The 21,699-nt window shown below is 40.5% G+C and overlaps 1 protein-coding gene across 11 annotated transcripts in view; it reads left to right on the top strand.

Moving 5' to 3' along the window:
• BDNF (brain derived neurotrophic factor) overlaps nt 1-21,699 on the top strand; it is a 56,905-nt gene that overhangs the window by 3,865 nt on the left and 31,341 nt on the right. For 2 of the 11 annotated variants that reach the window (XM_012814047.1, XM_012814105.1), the window contains exon 1: nt 17,131-17,214. The exons of 4 other annotated variants lie outside the window; for them this stretch is intronic. Coding sequence is in view for 2 of the 7 variants with exons in the window: in XM_003781198.1 (XP_003781246.1) it covers nt 17,874-18,023 (150 nt within the window). In the remaining 5 variants the exon portion in view is untranslated. Of the gene's footprint in view, nt 1-16,549; nt 16,888-17,130; nt 17,215-17,691; nt 18,024-21,699 lie in introns of those variants that run through there. 5 more of the 11 variants (XM_003781198.1, XM_012814110.1, XM_012814102.1 and 2 more) reach the window with 4 other exon arrangements.

Below are 21,699 nucleotides of genomic sequence, written 5' to 3'. Positions count from 1 at the left end.
GATGGATGGGAAAAAAATCATCTGTCACTCTAAATTGCAGAGTTCTCTCTCCCCGCCCCGTGCCTTGCTAGCGAATACTCGCTGCTGCCTAATACGGTTGCTAGGGCTTCACATGAACGCATCGTTAAGGGAATATTATCCTTTTAGTCTACTTGCCAATTTATCTGACAGTTGAACAGAGAAAATTGTAGATTTCGTGTCTCTGGAAGACATGGAGGAAAAATGCTTAATAGTCTAATTCTTGTAACCTCGAGATCTTTAACAACTTAAATAAACCTCAAAAGTGTCACGTCATCTTCTCTCTCTCTCTCTCTCTCTCTCTCTCCCGTTGTAAGATGAAATGGTTTTGCCTAAAGTGCGTGGAAATGGATGTCACTTTAAGAATAGCGCACCTGATAATCACTGTTTATATGTATTTATATAGGCTCTTCAGCATGAAGGCAAGAAATTTCAGTTGTCCTGTTTGGAATCAGTGAGAAGATGATAGAGAGGAGAGGGAAAGAAAGAGGGAGGAGAAAGAGAATTGTTAATATTCAAAAATTACCAGTCACATAGCCTACTTTTGTACCCGCTAGTCTCGCATACTAATATTTCTGTATGTGAGATTTGTAGCTTGGTCTAGCTCCCCCAATGGAATATGGCAGTATTGATTCAGATTAAAATATGTGCATCCTGCCCATAGCTTTTTCAGTGTCATTGATAGTAAGATCTACAACACAGCAATTTTGGGAGGATGGACGAGAATGTCTGAAAGGGCTTTGCCTACTCCGGGGAAGCAGGCCTTCCAAAAGTGGGAAGTGTCATTATGACATTCCTTTTTCATCTGATTGAACCAGATAGAGCACTAGTTATTTTAAAACATCATTTAATTTGTATGTTCAAGGCTGTAAATGGGATTTTAAAAGCAAGTAATTAATCGGCTTACAAAATATTGTCAACTGTCTATCAATGTACATAGGAAAGAGGCTTTTAAAAGGTTTAAAATAAACATACGTAAGTTTCCTTTTAAATTTGCCAGACTCTTTCCCTAGCAAATCTCTGAACTAAATTCTTAATAAAAAGAGAAACTGGTGGATTTAGTTTCTTTCCTTTTCCTGGCCTGTCCTCTAGGGGAAGCCTTAGTAAGAAACACATTCTAAAATCAGGTAGTGAGAGAAAGAAGAGAGGGGCAGGGTAACCACAAAATAAATAATCAGCCACAAAAGCCAAATAAAAATGAGAGAAAATCAGTTTTAAAGCATAACCTACAAAGGAATTTTATTTTTCAATTCTGTGATTTGGGGATCAGACTCCAACTTGCTCAAATAACATTCACTCAATCATATTGCTTCCAATCTGTCAGTTAAAATGTTTAACTGAGCATATTTTTTATTAAACATACTTCCATCAAAGGCCAGAAAAGCTATTTTTTTGATTTTAATTAGAACAAACTAATCTAACCATTTAAATAATTCTAATGAATATGAACTGATATCATCTGATTTTAAAACTCTGCTTAAAACTAAATTTGTTCTGAAAAGCACTGACTTGCCAGAAAAATATCTATTTTCGTAGCTTTCTTTTCACTGTATGGATAATTTAATGAGTTGCCTATTTTAATTTTACAACTGCTACCTCAGAAGTATCTCGAATTATCTTTCTTTTTGGCTGATGTCTTTCTCTGCTGATCTGCTACTGCTCTGTGTGTGTGTGTATGTGTGTGTGTGTATGGGCGTGTGTGTCTGTGTGTTTTCTAGTGGGAATTTAACAAGCACTGAGCTCTTAAAATTTATATGCCATAATCTACGTCAAGAACAATGCATAGTACTTTATAATCAAAATAAACATTAGCATTTAGTGAAAGCTTACCATTACTGAGTGCTATGGAAATGAGAGCGATGGCTTAAGGGGAGAAAGATTCAATTCTTAAAAAAATAAAAGCAATTTTTTTTCTCTCCCTTTTGGCTCAATTGTAATCATAATTTCAAAACTATGAACTGTTTCTTCTACTTTGGGGGTTTAGAGGTGCTGCTTTACCAATTATCTCTTGAGAAAGATACACATGTGCCATAAAGATTGATACTCCTAAATATTGTGATGCAGAGTTAGAAATATTGGATTCTTTTATTCCTGCCTCCATTTTCATTTGGTGATTTTGGGGTGCTCATTCTGAGTTTTTTATTATTCAGGTGAACTTTCTTCCTCACTTTCTTTCCAACAAAAGAGCCCTATAAGGAATTCTTTGTGCTACAGTGCAGACTTTATTTGCTTTCCCGGTGACAGTACTTTATATTTATATAGTACTTTGATAGCTCTTTACTGGGTGTCTTCATTGGATTTCCTTAGCAATTTATATGGGGTAGAAATCATAAATCAGCTTTTACAGATGAGTTTACAACAGAGTTGTCCAAGAACATACTGCCAGTAAGAAGTTAAGAGTTAAAGACTAACTCAAAATCTGTCTCTTCAAACTTCAAGGAAGTTTGTTTCCCTTTAGATCATGCTGCCTCAACCCCCATTAAGGCATCTGAGGGAGCTGTAGGCATTATTTCTCCTCTTTTGATTTTTTTAATTAAGTAAACAACGTTACCTACAAATAGTCTCCCAACTTCTACAGGCCTAATAGAAAGTGTTAAGCAGCCTATGACCTCCCCTTCCTAAGCCATTCTTTCCCTCTCCCACAGCTGGCGGCTGGAAGAGAGCGAGAAACTTCCTGTAGCTGCTGACACACCATCTAAGTCATAGCTGCTAATTCCCCCAAAAACAAACACAGAGAATAGGAAGTGCCAAAGCCAAGAAGTACATTACTTTTACTTGTGAGTCATAGAATCTGAGGGCTGGAAAGGTTCTCAGAGGTCAGTTAGTCTGGCCCATATCTCATGCATGAATTCACGCTGGCTGGCTTGTTGTCTTTCAACCCTCTGGAATTTCATCCCCGTCTTGGGCACCTGGGTACTCAATTGTCCTGGCAGATATTCTGTCATTTATGTGCATTAGCAGCTTGACTGGCCATGTCACATTTTGTCCAAAAGTTATACTTTCTATAGAGACACTAACATTCATGATTTTGCTCTATAAATTGACAGCCTATTATGTGTCCCAAACTGGCTTGGCCTTCTGAAGATTCAGAAGCGAGACTAGATGCCCTCTATGTTGGTGGTGTCTGTATCACAGAGACAAAGCTTGGCTCGAAAATTCTGCAGTCCTCATAGAAGGTGTTCTGATCCCTAGAAAGGGAAGGACTTCTAGATTCTTAACCTTCTTTCAAGAGAGCACATGAATCAGATTAAAATGCCCAAGTTTAAACTGTACTCCCCACTAGTTGTCAGTAGCTAGAAAAGTCAAATCAGTAGCTCCTGATCTCATAAAACAAGGAGGATGTTCCCAGGATAAACTCTAAATTCTATTTCAGCTCCAAGTTTGAGTGATATAAAGGACATAGTTGATGCTATTTACTGGTGGGAATGGAGTCTTCAGTTACCCTAAACTTCAATGATTTACAATTTAGGGTGCCACCAATTTTTAACATGTTAAGAAGTACATTACGAAAAACCAACGCAGCTTAATTTGAACCTCGAAGGAACCTAGATGTTAAGCCTGTCATTTATGAAGAATGATACCTTGGAAAGTTTTAATTTCAACAATGATCTCAAACTTCTGCAGATTATTTTTTTTAAGGGTGACCTGGGGGATGACCTGCTATCAAATTGAATGCTTCTCTTCTTTGTGAAAGCAGAAGTTCTGATGTTTCCAGTCATTTCCTTTTAAAAATCAAAGATATCACATCCAAAATTGCCTAGGTCTCATGAAAAGGGCATTATATACACATGATACACGTAATAGATAATTAGATGGACCGATCAAAAGAAAACATGAAGGATAGTGGGTAGCCCAAGGATCGCAGAAGGTGTGTGGGCATTTTGACATCCAGGAAATGCTATAGATCTGTCCTTAGCTAACTCAGCCTGGTGGAGATAATTAAGAAAAAATGTGGGTGTAGAAAGACTGCAAGCCATTCCCTGGGATTGGCTAAATTGCTGCAGTAGTTCAAAAACAATTGGCACAGCCACCCACACTAGACATGATTGCCCTTTGATGAGGCAGCTATTGACTTTTATAAAGATGCCATATTTAAAATAACTTCTGATGCACTAGGGATGACAGACATCACTCTTGAATTCTATTTTAGGCAAATGACAAAATATATTCTGAAGTATTAATTTTAAAATTTAAAAAAACTTTAAAGTCTAAAAACCCAAAGCATAACAACATGTGACCTCTGAATTTGACAATACAACCTAAGCTGGGAGAAAGATTTTTATGAGACATTTGGACCAGTCTTGGGCATCTTCTGGATCACTACAGGAAGTAGAAAGTACTTTGCCAATGTTTTTAACCTCTGGGTGAATGTTAAATGCACTCCCCAGCCCCTTCACACTAAGCAAGAAGAGCCAACAATTGCCCTAAACAGAGGAAGAAAATGCTCTGAGCTGTGTGTGCCCAGGGTACATGTTCTATTGCTATGGTTTCTAGAAATTCCCTCGGAATATGCTAAACCCCTTACTCATCAGTACCAGAGGGAGTTAGAACTGATTTATCTGCAGCTTCATGGAAATGTATCAACCACCTACTATCCCTAAGTTATAAGGCTGCTGTGGGAAGAAATACACAAATTAGGTGATGGCAGAAGGGCTCCCCAGCATCCAAAGACTCTGGGATGGGACACTGCAGGCTTCATGAGGAACATGGAGAACATTGAGTAGAGCAATACATTGGAAAACTGAGATAGGGTTAAAATTATATGGGGACTCTTAAATTGCAGTGTCCATCCTGTGAGTATTCCTCAAGGCCATTTATCCCCTGAGACTGATTTCTATCTTCCAGATCATTCCTGTTCTGGTTGCTTTAGTAGGAAACAATGATTCTTCTCCTCTTACAGTCCTCCTCCACCAAAGGCGTATTTCTCCCCAACAACTTCCATATTCAGTGTCTAAGAATTGTTCTGTTATTATTATCTTTTATAGTATAATATGGGGCTAGTAACCATTGGATTAATATGGGGCTAGTAACCATTTTTGTGCCATGGATTCCACTCTTTCGGAATTGTGGTAAAACTTAAGTAAATCCTTCTCAAAAAATGTTTCTAAATGCATAGAATAAAAGTCTAAAAGGCTGGGCGCAGTGGCATACACCTGTAATCTTAGCACTCTGGGAGGCTGAGGCAGGTGGATTGCCTGAGCTCAGGAGCTGGAGCCAGCCTGAGACCTCATCTTCAAAAGTAACTGGGTGTTGTGGCAGGCCCCTGTAGTCCCAGCTACTTGGGAGGCGGAGGCAAGAGGATCACTTGAGTCCAAGAGTTTGAGATTGCTATAAGCTATGATACCACAGCACTCTACTGAGGACAACAAAGTGAGACTCTCTCTCTCAAAAAAAAGTGTAAGATTATAAAGGAAGCAAATTATATAGGCATACAACTATAAAAATATTTTAAATTAATATGTTGTATAATACAGTAATGTATGTATCTTTAAATGCATTAAATACGGTTTAGCAGCAAGGTAAATACTAGAGCTTTGTTTTTTCTTTGAGACAGTCTCACTTTGTTACTCTCCATACAGTGCCATGGCATCATAGCTCACAGCAACCTCAAACTCTTGGGCTCAAGCAATCCTCTTGCCTCAGCCTCCAGAGTAGTTGGGACTATAGGCTCCCACCACAATGCCCAGCTATTGTTAGAGATGAGGTCTCACTCTGACTCGGGCTGGACTTGAACCCACGAGCTCAGGCAATCCACTCACCTCAGCCTTCCAAAGTGCTAGAATTACAGGCGTGAGCCACTGTGCCCAGCCGAAATACTACAGTTTTGAAGTAGTGGTAAACATCAGTGTATTCTGAAATAACTGTAACAACTATTATGGGATACGATGTTGCCCGTGATTTCTATTGGTGATAATGTCTGCACATCCTGCTGCATAACATTTCCTGTACATATTTGACAACATAACACTTGGGAAACACTTATTAAAGCAGCATAAATTCAGAAATGTTAATTTAGTCAATGTCAACATTAGCCACTGGGTTTTCCTGCCTGGCAAAAGGAAATTGGCATCGGAAGAAAATGTGTAAAATTTACTTTTGCCATTAGACAAGCTGCCAAGTGGGGGAAAGACCAAATGGTGAGATAGGTGGGGTGTGGTAAGCGTTTTTATTTTGGCTAACCTTGCTATTACTCTGAAGTCTATCCTTCGGATCACCAGCACAATTTAATTGCCCTAGAAATCCAGAATGCCACTGAAAAAGATAAATTAAGTTCAGACTCTGGTCATTAATTTCGTGAGCATTGCCCCAGACACCCAGTACACGTACAACCTCACTAACGCAATAGATCATTAACACTCTCTCGCTTGTCATTACTACACCACGGGAAGGTATATGCAAGTTACAATGAGGATGTACAATGGGGATAACATTTATGTTGCATTTATCCAGTGCCACGTCCATTGTTTTGTATTTGACATATACTATTTAACCTTTAGACGAACTCTTGGAGATAGATGAAGAAAACTAGAGCTCAGACAATTTAAGTAACTGACCCAAACTAACACAGCAAACCTCAAGTGGAAAAGGTAACTGTTTGGTTCCAATGTCCATTACAAAATCACGCCTCCCCAATCTAAGAGCGACCACCCAGATTTGATGTGGGTGCCATTTTCAGATGGTTTGCACATGTATTTTCTTAAGAGGTTTTTACCACAACCCCTTGAGATGGTGGAGAGTCTCAGAATTAGTTGCCGTGAGTGCTACTTTATCATCCTTTTGAGCTTTGCTAACTAATGAGATACTTTCAAATCACTAATTCTTGCCTATCTAGGTAGCATTCCAGTTTTCACAATCACAGAATGGAGAGAGTGTTGAAGTGCTTTTCGAGGATCGAATAAATACATAATAAAATCTAAGTTTATTGAGCTCAAGATGGTGAGCATTCTACATTGCCATAGTTCATTGGATTCTCACAATAAGCATTCTATGCAGGGACCATTACTCTGATTTTAAAGATGAGGAAACTGAGTCATCAGTTAATGTATTAACTATCCTAAATTAGCAGAGCCAGTAAGTGGCAAAACTGGACTCAAACTTAGATCTGCCCAATGCCAAAGCCCTTTCTTTTAATGACTAAACTTATCGCCAAATTACTATGCAATCTTAGCCATTATTATTATTATTATTGTCACACTTAAGACACTGTCAAGATAGAGAATTGTCCAGAAATAAGTGCTGTCATACAGAAGAGAAAGATTAGAATCTGAAACTCTTCATCTGCACGTTTCTTCCTCCCACTTACCTTAGTTTATGAACCCGGAGGATAATGTCTAACTCCTTTCTTAACTTGTTTAGGGCCGTTCCAAGTTCGTTGACTTCTGAGAGTTATTGAGTAAGAAATGTTATAAATTGTTTAGATTAGAACTTAGCGTGTTTAGAAGCCATTTCATAAGTTTGCCTTTTCGAACTGTTACTGGATACAGCCCTGCAGATGCTGTGATGAGGCACGCCCTCGCCAAAGACACACAGTGGATGACAAACCTCCAAAGCTAACGTGTTGTTTACAGATACAGAGGAGAAGAGGATGGACAAGCACAGTCTTAAACATAATTACAGGGCTTACAGTCCCTGCTGGGGACTAAAATGTTTATTGGCTTTCCTTGTGTAATTCGATGTTCTTCCTCCAAAGGCTCCACTCCAAACTTGGAACTTCTCTGGATGTATTAATAGTATCTCATTTGGGAGAATGCCAGAAATTGGTGTCTGGGTCCTTTGTGTCTTTGCACTGACTCAGAATTCAGGGTACCAGTTCTAGAAACTATAAGCCAGGATATAGTTGGCATAAGGGAGTCATACATCTACTGAGTATCCTCCTGATATATCCATCCATCTTCCTCCTAGAAAGCAACTCCTAGAAAGATGTGGTTTTAAATGAGGAATTGGATGCATACTGGTATGTCTTAGCACAAGTCAGTGGTCTTTGCAGAGCTGCCAAAGTCGTATAAGTCATCAAAGATGCAGAAGTCTATGGGGAGACTTCATCCCACCTCCACTCTGATTTATTTAGGGAAGGATGCTGTGAACTTATCATGTATTTGATATGTCGCAAAGCTCAGAAACCAGCCCAGCAGAAAGCACGTTCTTAAAAGACATTATGATGTGTGGAAAAAGTCTGCCTAAAGTCTTGTCAGAGATAAATAAGGAAGACACATATAATCAAGGAGAATGAATCCTTACCTTGGCTCAGAGCTCTAACTTTAGAGGAAATAATGACATGAGTTCCAAATTAAGTTTTGCAAATAATATACGATTCCTTAAAGGAGTCCACATTTAGATGAAAAGTTGCCTTAATGATGATCTAGTTCATTCGTTCCCTGAGTACACTGAAATCACTCGAACCATTTATTCTTTCTGAGTTAGGGTCTGAATGTATTGCTATATTTGGCAACCACGGCTTATATAGCACGGACTTCATTTTACTGACTGGGCAACTAAGGTGCACAGTAGTACAGGTCTCTCAATTTATTCAGTAAACATTTGTATGGCACTATTTATAGTATCTATGTGAACAAACTTGGGCTAGTGATGTGGCTTGTCCAGAAAGTGACAGAGTTTAAATTAGGACCTAAGTTCTCTTGACTACACTATCTGAGCCTTGAAATCCAATCACATGACAATGACATTTATTCTATTTCTCAATAAGCAGAACAAAAGAAAACTGAGGACAATATGTGCAAGATTTTAATTACCTTGATTTTCAAAATAAAGTGAAAAATTTAGGTTAATTACTAAAATATAAACATAAAACTGTAGCAGCATGCTAATAAGATATTGATATCAAAATGATAGGACATAACTAATTCTACTTTAAATTTCCTAAATACCTTCTAGTTACTTTCTGATTATGGAGACACTAGTTAAAATAAAATGAATTGAACCCTTAAGTTTCCATTGATTTCTATATTACTACTTGTGTTTCAGAGTTTCTTCACTTGGTTCTCCTATTTAAGATTTGACAGCATTTATCTAATTTTCAGTGACAAAATGTTTCTCTTTTTCTTTCCCATCCCAGGACATCAACATCTGATTTGTTTACCTCAGAATGATTAAGAAGTAAGAGGAGACTATAAAATTAATTGTATCTATTAAGATCCCCAGTCCTAAAAATCTTAGAAAATGTTTACTAATTTAAAATTTATATTTTTTAACCCATACTATATTCTTTTTTTTCTTTTCTTTTCTTTTTTTTTTTTTTTTTTGCAGTTTTTGGCCAGGGCTGGGTTTGAACCCGCCACCTCTGGCATATGGGGCTGGCGCCCTACTCCTTTGAGCCACAGGCACTGTCCTAACCCAGACCATTTTCTAAAGAAATACTCCTTAGACCTGTCTCTTCTTCCCTATGACATCCATACACATAATCCTGCTTTCATGATTAAATACTGTCCTAAAGTTGTACTCTTACAAACATCAATTAACTGAAGGATAAATTAGGTATTTTAGAAATTATTTCTATAATTAGAGGGCAAGATCATATAAATAAATAACCAGATGAGTTTTCAAAAACATAATGACAAAAAGTAGTATTGCCAGGAAACAGTCTAGCAAATACTCACGAATATGTCAAACTTCTAAATACATTTGAGATAAATTGGCACCGTAGAGATTAGCAAGATTCTTTTTTATGGAATTCACTTATTTTTACTCACGTTAGTCTGATTGGTTTTTGTGTGCAAAATGGAAGGTAATGGAAATTTGGCTTGCAAAGTAGTTCTAACGTGATCTACATCCGCAATCTTGTTATAATAAGAATAGGGATATGTTAACGACGTGACAATACTAGTTCAAGTTCGTATTCAGTGTCAACGTGAAGCAATGAGCAATGCAAAGCTAACTTCAGTTGTTTATACTGGGAAGTATAAAGGTCAGTGGGTGATATGTTAGGCTTATTCTTCCCAAGGTCTTCAGGAAAACATTCCTATGAAATAAAAGAGCCTCAATGCTAAACACTTTACTATACTTTTAGGAAGTGTGAAACGTGGTAATAAATTAAGTCTTGGGTCTTCATTTTTATAATTCAGCATGGAAGCTGTCCCAAGGAATTTGACTGTTATCTAAGTTTGTGTGCCAGAAATATATTTCATTTGAGCCACAGCATCAACATCACATCTGGGCTTCCAAAATTTGGTATCTGGCCATATATAAGATACCACCCTCTACACATTACACACACAGCATCCCTCTCCCACGTCATGACTACTGGTTAAGCAGTGAAATTTAAGGAGTTTCCCCCAGTGCTTACATAGCAGTATCAAAAGAAAACAAATCAATCATGGGGTCTTTGAATTTCAATGCACATCTCTGCTCTCACTCGTTCCTTCCTCGTGCCACCCCATCTCTCTGTCCTCAACTTCGATGAAACCTTTATTTGTCCCATCCATCTGCATCAGCATCACCCTTTCTTAGATCTTAGACTTACCACTTCTTGGTGCCCCTCACTGGCAGATTAAGGTTTCAGAAGTGCCCACTTATAGCAAATACTTTTATTAGTCCCTTTTTTTTGTCACAGAGTCAAAGTGATGCTAAGAAGAAGAAGGAAATGTTTTTCTCTCTTACCCATTTTCTTTTTAGAGTGCTGCCTTCATTCTATATCTGGCCTAATTTCTTCTTGAGACAATTGAGTTGTTTTATAGTAACCATTGAATATGCCCTGACCAGACGACTAGGAGTAGTGAGAATGGTATTTCTGCTGATCTCATCCTCTTCAACTGGCCTATAGAGAATTAAAAGGCCTCAAATATTAGGTCACATTGAATTATGAGGCTATCAGAGGGATATATTTGACGACTGAAATATTTAGGTAAACTTGATTCTGGTAGGCTAACATGTAGTTTAGCATGCTTTTTGTTTTTTTTTTTATGGAATTCAACCAAGTTTCATTCACTTTATTCAAATTAGGTGCTGTATGTAGACAAAATAAAAAGAAATGGTACAATGTGGGAGAAAATGGAAGCTTCAAAAGTAGTATAGATTTTCAAAGACCTTGCCTTTTGAGAGGAATGATACTAAAATATAAGCACCTGAGAATACGAAAGCTCTATCCCAATCCAACAGTTAAAGGTCCAAAACTTAGGATATTAAACAGAGTACAGAAAAATCACTTGTTCTTAAACAATTTTGTTGAGGGGGAGAAAAGAGAAAGCTAAATGTTCTGCTCAAGATCTGTTTCTTTTGAAAAGAAAATGCTTCGTCTAAAAGCTAAGGGTAAAAGATATAGCTTTGTTACGAAGACTCATCTTTTTATTAAACAACACTTCTGTCTCCAAGTTGCAAGGGGAAGATTTGTCAATCTGATTGGACCTTCCCCTTAGTTTTTCCCAACAGCTGTGTTCATATAATTCATGACTCCCATGTTTCCTGAGCCCTGGATAATTTCACACACATGTCTGGTTTGTGGCTCCACATTTTCAGAAGAATATGGAAACCTTGGAGGAGGTCCAGAGTAGACCAAGGGAAATGATTAATGGATTGAAAGTTGGAGTTTATGAAGAAAGGTTGTGAGATCTGATCTTTTGCTATGAGAAAAGTCTGAGTGGTGACTTAATAACAAGGAGGTTAGTAAGCAGCTGTTCTCCATCTTCACGAAGGTTGGATGAAATGAAATAAGATATAAATTGCAACAATAACAGAAATGCATTGTAAGTGGGAACTTCTAAGCACTAGCATTGCTGGATTTTGGAAAGGTCCTCAGAAGAAGGATGTGTAGTCTACTTCCCTGGTCTGCAATGATAGGCTTATAAGTGATGAAGAAAATGAGATAATCTTTTAATATCCCTTCTGGATCTATCGTTTCATAAGCCTACCTACCATAATTAGAAAAATTATTTGCTTCAAGCAAAAATTATTTGTCTCATTCCTTCCCTCCCATGCCCTCTACCCTTTATCCTTTGTTTACCTTTGTAAAACCCTGCTAAGCAAGAATAACTGGGGCACTCACCATCCTGGTGGCCCTCTCCAACCTCTCAGTACTCCTCTAGCTTTGGGACCAGTTTCTTGTCTATCACTACTTCTTCTGGCCACTAGGGGCATCACCTTTCCATAAACCAAAACTACTGTAAAAGAAAACAAAACTGAACATCCTACTGGCAGCAAATTTACAAGCATTAAAATACAACTCATATCCTAGAATACAAATATCAAAGGGCTGAAATCCATCTCAATCATCTGCCTGTGTCAGAGAGCATAGACTCATCTCTGACACATAGTAGGTGCTCAGCAAGTTTTCATCAATGAAAAGAATATAATTATGCAGTGAAGGGAAATTGAAGATAATAAAGTCAAGAGTTTCAGATGTTTTCAAATGATGTTGTGTGCAAGACAAATCAAAAACCTAACCCATTCTGCACCTGTGTGTGACTAAGGATTTTATTCCCACCATATCTGTGCTGTCTGGAGGACCAGGAAAAGAGAACCAGTCTGCCCAGGTTCTTGGTTACAAAGACCACTAAAGCTAGATGCTGTGTAGATTCATGTATCAAAATCACACAAGAAAGGGCCAGATTTTTAGTGTGGCTTTTAAAGTATGACTTTGGGAAGTTCAGTAATTATTTTTCCTGAACTTTTTTTTTTTTTGCATACTTTTCTTTCTCATTATTTTAATGATATATAATTGACCAGTAGAAAAACCTCTTACTCCAATCATCACACAGCCTAAATACTCGAGTCTTCAAAATAAGGTAATCTGCTCCTTACACCCAAAACCCTTTGGTAAATTTGTTCCTTCTTTTCATGGCTCTTTCCCCAGAAAAACCCACAAAGATGACAGCAATTTATTATTGTCAGCTCTAACTTATGTCCCAAGTCCCCACTCTGGCATCCTTTTTTTTTTTTTTTTTACCATGCTTATAGAAATATTAAAACAAGTAAACTAAATTTATTCTTCAGTATTAATTTTTAACTGTTCTCAGGGAAAATCTGGTAACTCAAAAGTTTACGAACTGATGACTCTCACATGTCTGAGATCAGTCTTAGCAGTTTCCTAATGGTTTGTGAGCTGTTTCTCTTCATCCAACTAAATATTATTCCCAGATGGGATCAGATTTTGACCCGCTTGTTTTATTCTCTTAATCTTAATCTTGGCCTTTCTAGAATTTTCTTACTGTAATTCCTTTCCTTTGTCTGCTACTAATGGCCATGCCTAGTTACATAGCTCTTGCAACGGGTGTTGACCAATTTCAACACCTAGGAGTATGGCACTGAGCTATTCTCATGGTTCATAAAAAGCTTACAGAGAAGAAACACCATCTAATCAATAGAGAAGTTATTTCTTCCTTAAGATTTTTCTCAGAATGGGCTTTATTCAATAATTCTGGAAATTGTTGAGTGACACAGTTCAGTGCTAGATTGAACCTTTGAAATCATTCCGTATGAATTTGAAAACATTTTTGCCACTCTTCTTAGTGGGAGATTTTCCTGTTTACTTACTATTTTCCTTATGCTAATTACTCCAATTTTCAGCAGTTTTTGAGGTCAATTCATTTGATGCTAGACAATCCTTTTTGTTTTGGCAAGAAAGGCTGAAGGTAGGAGTAACTAGGAAACTTAAACAAACATAATTAAACATAAAATGCTTATAGGGACTGTAGAATTGACCTCAGCCAATTAAAATTATTAATAGAAAAATTATGTCAGTGTCAAATCTGAGCCTACTGCCTCTGCCCCCACTTTGGTAATAAGGATTAGTTTATATTTCCTGACAAGAATAGATAGGAATTCACATTTCTTCCTTGCCTTTGTTTTCCTGGAACATTGGGTTAGGAAAGTATTAGACCATAACCAAAAAGAAATAAAAACTTAGACTTACTCAAAATTAAGTTTTAAGTCCCACAAATGTGAAATAGGTAAGATTCATTTTTCAAGCTGCAAAGATTTTCCTCCTTTTGGAGACAGAGAAAAATGTTCAAGTAATAATCTTGGAATCTTTGCTTCTAACATATGAATTATACCAGGAAGCAATCTTTAAGAAGAAGCAGAAATGCCTGCTCTATATCACCCTTGATCACAATAGGAAAATAATTTTGTAAAAAGGTTAATCTCGGATCCGCAGAACTATCTCTATATGCTACTTGAATTAAACAAATAAAAAATATTCAGAATTCCAGGCAAAGCACTGGTACGGCTTTAGGTAATCTTGGCTGCATTGTTTCTGTATGTTAGATATACATTTAAGGCAAGTAGGTGAGTGCTTTAAGTCTGGTCTCTTACTGTTTTGGAAATGCTATAATCACAAATCATAAAGTTTGGGAATGCTCCGAAATGGTAAGAGTTGTGATTCATCAGGCTTATCTGAATTGGCATTTGATCTTTTATTTCCAGATTTCCCTGCCATTTCTGACTCCTCTGTCTTTTCTTCGGTAAAACTGCACCACACACTGGAAAGTGAAGATACACACATTTATTTATATAATGTCAAGGGAGAGTAGGATTAAGAAGGCTGGCCATAGACCTACCCAATCAGAGTCTGGGAAATGAGAACACCTTTTCCTTCAGCAGAAATGCTGACGTGGCAGTGTGAATTTAGCAGGTAAAAGATTTGCCATCACTTCTAACTGAGCATCTTTGAGAATGCTAGCTTGGATTCCTGATGTTAGTTTGCCAGGTAGTTTTCAGAAAGGAAGTAAATTACAATGGAACTTAAAAATCTAGGTGTATAGATCATTTTCAAGCAAATTTAAAGTCGGAAAGTAAGCATCAGTTTGAAATTCACGTAAAGCTATAAAAGAAAAAGTTTGTGGTAGGGATGGGAGAGTCCCTTATAATGTAGTACGAGTATTATTTTTAAATTTAGAAAACTACTGTGTTAAATTGTATTACAACCTTAAGAGAAAACGTGTTTGCATTCAGTCTACACCTCTGGGAACCAATGCAGAGGGTCTTTGGGGAGGCCAAACCCAGCTTCATGCCCTCAGAGCTATATTGCTTGCTAATTAGTATGCATATTCCGTGTATGTTGAATACTCCACAATAAACTCCACCATCTGTGTTGTAAGGTAGTTTGTATTGGTCATGTGCTCTGTCAAGTTGACAGAGGTGCAAAGCTAAATGTGTGATACTCTAAGAATATGCATATATTTGAATAATTTGACTATTTTGTCCAACATTTTGCAAAGGAGCTCTGAATGATCACACATCCTGATAACACTGCCAAGGAACAGATAAGTTTCCTTTATTGGGGTGAGGAAAGGGCTGGAAACAGAGTTATTTCTAGCTGGAGTTCTTAAGTTCACTGAAGTCTTGTCTCTGGTACATAACTGCGAACTTGGGTAAATTATTTCCTGGCATTCTGTCTCAGATTCTTCTTTTATGAAGCAGGAATAATAATTTCTGTCACTAGTCCTTAGAAGCTCCAAAATAGCCAATGTTAGTGAACTCATTTTGTTAACTGTAAACTCTTAGGTAAATTGAACCAAGTATGTAATAATGTTACATATTCAGGTCAACAGAACATTCTTGACAACCACAAGAGGGTCCAGGGAAGGAAACTGTTTATAAATCTTTTCCTTTAGCAAAATTAATGTTGGAGTGTTTAGGAAAGTCTTACAGCAATGAGTCTTAGCAATTATTAGGTCAACCCCCCTTTGAAATTACAGAAAAATGCACATACACATTAAACTTCCTGCAGAATTTGGACATGATGTGGGTGGGAGAGTCCTCCGATCCCATTTTTTGCACCCCTTATATGAGTGTTTTTCAAAGTGTGACCTCAGACATTTTGCATTGAAATGGCTTGGAGTGCTTATTAAAATGCTAACTCCTGGACCGTGCCCCACCTTCACTAAAATCACAATTTCGGGAGGGGGAATCTTCATTTTGACATTCACCCAGGTGATTTTTATGCTTTGAGGAGGTCCTGAGACTCCAAGTTAGGTACAATATTATTCTCTATTCTAAATTTTTAGGTAATTCATAATGTGTACAAATTGGTTGAACTAGGAAGAAAAAACAATTAGTTTTAAAGCAGGAACACAGGTAGACAGTTGACGGAGTCCGTCAAATGGCTAATTGAAAATAGTCCTCTGGCCCCCAGCCACCTACCTAAGTTCTCTCGAAGGGTCTGGGCTACAGCCACGTGAGAACCCTAAAGACTATTGGCTCATCTGCTGCCGGCGGGGGTGGGGTGAGGTGAGGTGGAGTGGGGTGGGGAGTGGTGGAGGATTACCAGCCAACTCTCCCCTCGACCTCCTCCCCCCTGTTCTGGTTAAAGCAGAAGGCTTTTTATTTATCTTTGCAGCCTAGGATCATTATTAAAAAAAGGGTTAGCTTATGTGTGTAAGTTTGCTAGGGCTGGAAGTGAAAACATCTGCAAAACCATGCAATGCCCTGGAACGGAACTCTTCTAATAAAAGATGTATCATTTTAAATGCGCTGAATTTTGATTCTGGTAATTCGTGCACTAGAGTGTCTATTTCGAGGCAGCGGAGGTATCATATGACAGCGCACGTCAAGGCACCGTGGAGCCCTCTCGTGGACTCCCACCCACTTTCCCATTCACGGCGCAGAGGGCTGCTGGCGCTGCCGCTCCCCCAGGCGAGCTAGCATGAAATCTCCCTGCCTCTGCCGAGATCAAATGGAGCTCCTCGCTCAAGGGGTGCGAGTATTACCTCCGCCATGCAATTTCCACTATCAATAATTTAACTTCTTTGCTGCGGAACAGAAGGAGTACCTACTGGGCACCAAAGACTCGCCCCCCCCACCCACCCTTTTCTGAAGCCAAGGGAACGAGAAACAATAATAGAGTCTGGGAGTTTTCGGCCGGAGTCTTCCTCAGAGCAGCTGCCTTGATGTTTACTTTGACAAGTAGTAACTGAAAAGGTGGGTTTCTTTTCTTTCTTCCTCTTTCCGTTTTTCTGTTTGGTCTGCTAGAAAGCGTGTGCCTTTAGCGAGGTCTGTCATTGCCTCGGCTTCCTGGCTGGAACAAGTAACTTGGTGTAACGTTATCTGGGGGCGTTCATTAATAAAAAATGCCGTTATTATCTTGATTGAATTCCTATTAGGCAAACTCTGGAGAGGTCAGTGCGCGAACTCTGTTTAAGCTGGCGTGTTTAAGGCAGCGGAGTAAACCAATAGCCCCATGCTCTGTGCCATTTCATTGTGTGGTCGCGTTTGCGAGCTCCGTGGTGCGGGAAGGTGCGGAGAGGTGTGTCTGTGGCCCGGGAAATGCACGCCCTCTCCCACAGAACTTGGGTGCTGGGATGGGGAGGAAGGGGAGAGTTGCGCGCGAGGGGATCAAGACCTCCGGGCGTCCTCATGGCCCTCGCTTCCTCTCGCTCCAGCGCACACCGTCCAGGTTTCCGCATAGTGCCGCACGCGGGGTTCCCAGGGGCTGGGGCTCCACCACCCCTCGAAACCTCCGGGCGTCCCGCCGAGGCTCCCCAGGCAGGTGCGGGGCTGGCGGGGTGACGTCGCGCGGTCCCCCGAGGGAGCGGGAGCAGGGGACAGGTCCCGGAGCAGATGGGAGTCCCGGGCTGCCCTGGGACCCCGGGGGGCCGAGCCAGAGCTAGGAAAAGGCGCGGCGTTCACTTTAAGCGGCCGCCCCGAACGGGTATCGGTAGCGCCGGCGAGTCGGGGGGAGGGGAGCGGGGGGCGGCGCCGTTTGACCAATCCAAGCTCAACCGAAGAGCTAAATAATGTCTGACCCGAGAGCCAAGCGCAGGCTGGAGCTCCGGGTCCCCGCCGCGCCGCAGCGCCCCGGCGCACCCGCCCGCTCCCGTCCCGCGCACCCCGTCGCGCCTCGGGCTGCCGGGTCGGACTGAGCTGCCGGCCCGGTGCGCCCTTCACCTCCTCCCCGCGAAGCTTTGATGAGACATTTGAATGCAGCTGCCACCGCTGCTGTGGGGCCGGCGGGGAGCGGCACCGCCACTGGGACCAGGGCTGGGCGCTGGGGCCAGGAGCGGGACAGCGATGTGACTCCGCCGCCCGGGACCCGTGAGCTTTGTGTGGACCCCGAGGTAGGCGAGCGCCTGGCGTGGGGTTTGGCACGGGAGCCGCCCGTCCTCGGGGGAAAGTTGATTAAGGTCCCCCCAAAGTTGTGGTAAGAGCCCAGACTTCTCCTTCGCTCCCCTCCATAAGGGGAGGATTTGGAGTTGCCCCTTGGGGACCCTTCTCCCTCTATCCCACGACCCAGAGGGACAGCCGAGGGAGAGGGACCTCGGGAAGCCTCTAAGTAGAGGAGAGAAGGCCAAGAGGAGACGCGAAGCTTCGCGACAGGAGCAAAGACGGCACCCCCGGGACCTCCCAAATCCCCCTCCAGCCAAGGAGGAATAGTGAAGGATTTAGGGCGCCAGCTGTCGGCGACCCTGCTAGGGGAGGGTGTTGGGGCCAGGGTATGAATCCTTCCCGAGGGCTACTCGGTCCCCGAGCCGAGGGGCAGAGGAGGGGGGAGCTCGCGTTCTTGGTCCGAATCCCGTCTCCGGGGCTTGGGCCAGTCTGCACGTGGGCACCTGCTTTCCCGAGTTGAGACCAAAGCAGACTTACAAGTCCAAAGCCACTGTAACTAGGAAAACTTGGAGCATTTCTGCCACGGAGACCCGCGACGATCTGTGGGACTCCTGGGCGGCGGTACCCACACTTCTCTCCATTCTCTGCCCCTTCCTGGAACTCCCTCTAGGGACATAAAAGTTCTGACTTGGGCGGGGTGGGAGGGATGTACGGAGGGAGGGATTCCTGACTCTGGTTGGTCTCTGGGGATGCAGAACGGGGAAGAGAGGCGAGTGAGCTGAGCCTGGAAAGAAATAACTGAAGGCTTTATGCCTGACGGGTAAGAAGAAGGGGAAATTGCAGACTGGGGCACTCCCAAGGGGAAAAAGTCTTGGGCCTCCGGGATTGAACTGGTGGATGCAGTGTTTCTATGTTGGGGGTGGAACGGGGATGAAGGATGGGGGTGGAGGGGGGCCAGGAGTTAGAGGTTAGGGAAACGGTGCTAGGGAAGGTAGAGGGTGCCCTCTGCCGGCCATGCTGCCAAGAGCAGCTGCTGTGGGCGGAGGCTGGGGGTGGGGACGTGGTAAGGGATGGTTTTGCGGGAACCCTTAAGAGAGCTGGTAGGAGGGACTTGAATGGTGCTTCTGACTGCAGCTCGGTAGGCGTGCGACTAGTCGGATTTTGACTCTTCTTTGGCTCCAATGCAAAAAGTTTTCCTTGCGCTGGGGAGCCAAGGAAGTTATAGTTGGTGGTCGAATTAAGGCTTCCTGGATCTTATTTTAGGTTCCTCTAGGAACCTCCATGTCAGCAGCGACCAGTGAATGTTTTCTGACAAAGAATACAAGAACGTTCTTAGCCAGAAGCAGAGAGAAGCATATTTCTGAGTGTTTATTGATCCTCCTGGTACTGTTATTTTTAAAGCAAAGAGATATGTAATTGGGAACGTTAATTTTTTCTGTGTGTAAATAAGGTGCTATGCGATTGAGACACACCCCCCCCCCATCAAATTGGTTCAACTTCTTGGAAAATATCCTCCCTCCTTTAATTGTGTCCAAAATCTGTTTTTATATGTTATAAGGTCAAAGGCCATTTGGGCCTTACAATTTGATAGACGTATTTTTTTGCATTTTAATTTATTGTGGTATAATTACAGACTTAATTTGTCTAAACGTGGGAGCCCTGAATCCTTTACCTCCTGCAACCTTATCACTTTTAGGTCAGAGGTTTGTGAGATTATGACATGTGGTGCTTCATGCCATTACACATAACAGATCATATAGCTTACAAGGGTTTGATGGGGGAACACCACCCCCTTAAAACAAGTGCTAAACTCCTACTCCCTGATTTTGCAAGTGCCTTGCTTTTTTCTTTTGTAATAAGTTTACCTCTGGACTAGCAGCAGAGGTAAGAGAAAGGAAAAAAACACTTGTTGAAATGTAACCATAACCTTTGCTGGAATTTAAAACACGTTGGTTACCATTACTGGAATTCCAGGGCCATAAAGTCGATGTCTTTTTTTCTTCTATTTTATTTTGTAAAAGTGATCAATGTTGGTAAATATAGACCAGTAGTAAGTACTATGATATGAAAAGCATTATGTATGTAGAACTATTTTAAGATATTACAAGAACATTTTCTATTTATAAGCAGAAAGAAATAATTTCCAGATAAACAAGACTTACGTACATGTTTTGAAGCCTTAGAACATTGCAGACACACTTAGACATCACATTTTTTAAAGCAAAATAACAGCAATTTTTCACATACCTTTGGAGACTTTCATAGCCCATTCAGAGCTGAGTTAGTAAGTGGAAATGTTAAATTTAAGGTGACATCTAAGGCCATTTGAGATAGTAGGTCGACATTATTTGTGTGTTCAGAAAATGAAGCATTTAGTAAATCTGTTTTAGGATATCTTTTCACTGTGCGTAGCTTTTACTGGCAAACCAAAGGAATCAAGAGCATGATCATTGGCCTAAAATGTAGTAATCACTTCAAATGATTCATTTTTACCATGTGAGTTAATAGCCTTCATCTTATAATGGCCAAAAATGGGGAGGGTAGGTGCTGGGTTATTTCTGGTTCTTTTTGACTTCTTCACAAGGGGAAATCCGGTAAATAGTGCAAATTTCTAATATCCTGGCTCAAAGTCCTTGTTTACATGGACACTCTTAGAATGTAAGCTGTTTCCCCCTTCCTGGAATCTTTAATAAGAGTCCCAGCTTTTTAATAGTTAAAAGGTGGATGATTGATAATCTCATTTCTTTCTAATATAAATAACTCTAGTTTGTAGCTCAGCACACAGAGAGCTCTCAGCACGCCCACCTAATAGTATAGCAAAGAGCTTGTTTACATTTTTTGCATTCATCTTTTAAAACCTTCTGTAAATCTCAGAACTCTACCTATGTGAACTGTGATAGAACATATATAAATGTAACACAGCCAGTAGCTTTGGATCTCAATCATAGACTTTATGTTTAGAAAACTGAAGATGTGCAGAATGGACAGGTCAGATGCTATCAGTTTGTTAAAATTTTAATGTCTAGGAAACTAGTCCTAGAGTAGAGAGAACAATTTCTGAATTCCTGAATGAAAGCAGACAAGTCTGAATATCTTTTAAGATGAAAGGCAACCCTATTTCAGACGTCCATCATACCAATTTTATTTTAATGATTAAGACCTTAATATTCCACTTGGATCTCCCTGTGTTGGAGAGTTCAGTTTCTGTGAGGGGGCTCCCTAGTCCAAGGCACGTGAATATATCCCTGTAATAGGGTAATTGCTAACTTGCCTCAACGTGTTTTCAAACAATTGTAGGGCACTCAGTTTCCACTAATTGCAAAATTGCTGCTTAATTGAAGGACTCTCAGCCATCCAGGGCAGCCATTCAGCCACTGGCAGGCTCTGTGATCTCAAGCTGTGAATTGCATTTTAAAAAGGAATCCAGGAGAGAATTCTGTGGAATTCTAGGTTTAAAGTGCTGGCTCTTGTTCAATGGAGGAAGAAATCATTTGAACAAGAATCACATTAAGTTGTGTTGTGATAAATTTTCTTTATTAGGATGAATAACACGCACAGATGGGCTTCAGAAGTGAATGAGCAAACTTACTGCTTACACTCTGCAGCCATTTACTCTGTTTAGTATGGAGCTACGCTAAGCAATACATGATGTTGGCAAATGAAATCTTTATGTCATTGCATGTGGGA

The sequence above is a fragment of the Otolemur garnettii genome, unplaced genomic scaffold, assembly GCF_000181295.1.
Source record: "Otolemur garnettii isolate 467f Iridium unplaced genomic scaffold, OtoGar3 scaffold00001, whole genome shotgun sequence".
Classification (NCBI taxonomy): domain Eukaryota; kingdom Metazoa; phylum Chordata; class Mammalia; order Primates; family Galagidae; genus Otolemur; species Otolemur garnettii.
This window is presented reverse-complemented; position numbering and strand designations above follow the sequence as displayed.